General features: G+C 36.4%; 1 protein-coding gene across 1 annotated transcript in view; it reads left to right on the top strand.

Moving 5' to 3' along the window:
- Positions 1-1,347: 1,347 nt before the first annotated feature.
- Positions 1,348-1,538, top strand: part of EMWEY_00052150 (hypothetical protein, conserved) — a gene marked incomplete at both ends in the record, with an annotated part of 6,417 nt that continues 6,226 nt past the window's right edge. Inside the window, one exon of the mRNA XM_013479802.1 lies at positions 1,348-1,538. This exon is cut by the window's right edge and continues 149 nt beyond it. Within this exon, the coding sequence (XP_013335256.1) occupies positions 1,348-1,538 (191 nt within the window).

Raw genomic sequence — 1,538 nt, 5'->3', positions numbered from 1 at the left:
TATATATATATACAGCTAGCTAGCTAGCTAGAGGAGGGAGGAAGGGGAAGGGTAAATGTATAGTTTGTTAGATGCAGCGGAGAAAACAAGAAAATTTATTTTATATAACATTTTGTTTTATTTAATTAATAAATAAATAAATAAATATATAAATAAATGAATATATAAATAAATAAATAAATATAAAAATAAATAAATAAATATATAAATAAATAAATAAATATATAAATAAATTATATTTATATTTATGTTTATATGCATTAATTTACTTGCATGCAAAGTCTTCCTGTTTATCCTATTAATACTTTTATTTATTTATTTATTTATTTATAAATACATAAATAAATAATTTATTTATATATTTATTTTATTTATTTATTTATTTATTTATTTATTTATTTATTTATTTATTTATTTTATTTATTTATATTGTCGTTAAATTGCGGTGTATAGGCAGTTAATATCGAAGTCTAGCTGCATGCAAGAGATCTACGGTGTATAGGCACCTCCTGCTGCTGTTAATATTTAATTCTTTTTTTATTTATTTTTATTTATATATAATTTATTTTTAATTAATTAAATAGTAGTAGCAGCAGCAGCAGCAGCTGCTGCTGCTGCTGCTGCTGCTGGTGTGTGTAACGAACGAGGCAGCACGTGAGGCAGCAACAGCAGCAGGAATAATATATGCAGCAGCAGCAATAGGATTAACAGCAGCAGCAACAGCAGCAACAGCAGCAAATAAGCAGCAAATAATAAATAATTAATTAAATAAAATTATTAATTTATATAAACAAACAAAAAGGAGAAACAAACCGCAGCCGACGGGCACTGCTGCTGCTGCTGTTGTTGCTGTTTTGCTGCGGTCAACGCTGCTGCTGCTGCTGCTGATGCTGCAGCAGCAGCAGCAGAGGATGTAGCTGCTGCTAAGATGAAATAATAATAAATATAAATAAATATAATAATAATTAATTTATTAATTAAAAAAATAAATTTATTTCTTTATAAGACAAGACACTCTGCGGTGTCTAGGCAGCTCGTGTCGGCTGCACCAACGGCCCCCTCTAGGGCTGCAGCAGCAGCAACAGCAACAGCAACAGCAGCAGCAGCAGCAGCTGCTGCTGCTGCTGCCGCTGCAGCTGTTTCTACACCATTTTATAACTCATACCTACACTTAAGAAAGCGCCACAGGAGCACATGGCAGCAGGAGAGCTGCTGCTGCTGCTGCTGCTGCAGAGTCAACCCCCCATTAGCAGCAACAGCAGCAGCAGCAGCAACAGCAGCAACAGCAGCAGCAAATAGTATAACACACAATGCTGCTGCTGTTATTGAGTTAACAAAGGACATACTATGGATATACACCTAGATGATCGCCCCCAGCTGCAGCTAGCAGCAACACTGCAGCAGCAGCAGCAGCAGCAGAAGCAGCAGCAGCAGATCTGGCCAATGGAGCAACAGGATCAACAGGAGCAGCTACAGCAGCTGCAGCATCAGCTGCAGCAGCAGCAGCAGCAGCACTATGATGCAGCAGTAGCAACACC

This window comes from Eimeria maxima, genomic scaffold (assembly GCF_000499605.1).
Source record: "Eimeria maxima Weybridge genomic scaffold, Emw_scaff1389, whole genome shotgun sequence".
NCBI lineage: Eukaryota > Apicomplexa > Conoidasida > Eucoccidiorida > Eimeriidae > Eimeria > Eimeria maxima.
The sequence above is the reverse complement of the archived record's forward strand: the minus strand, read 5'-3'. Positions and strand labels throughout refer to the sequence as shown.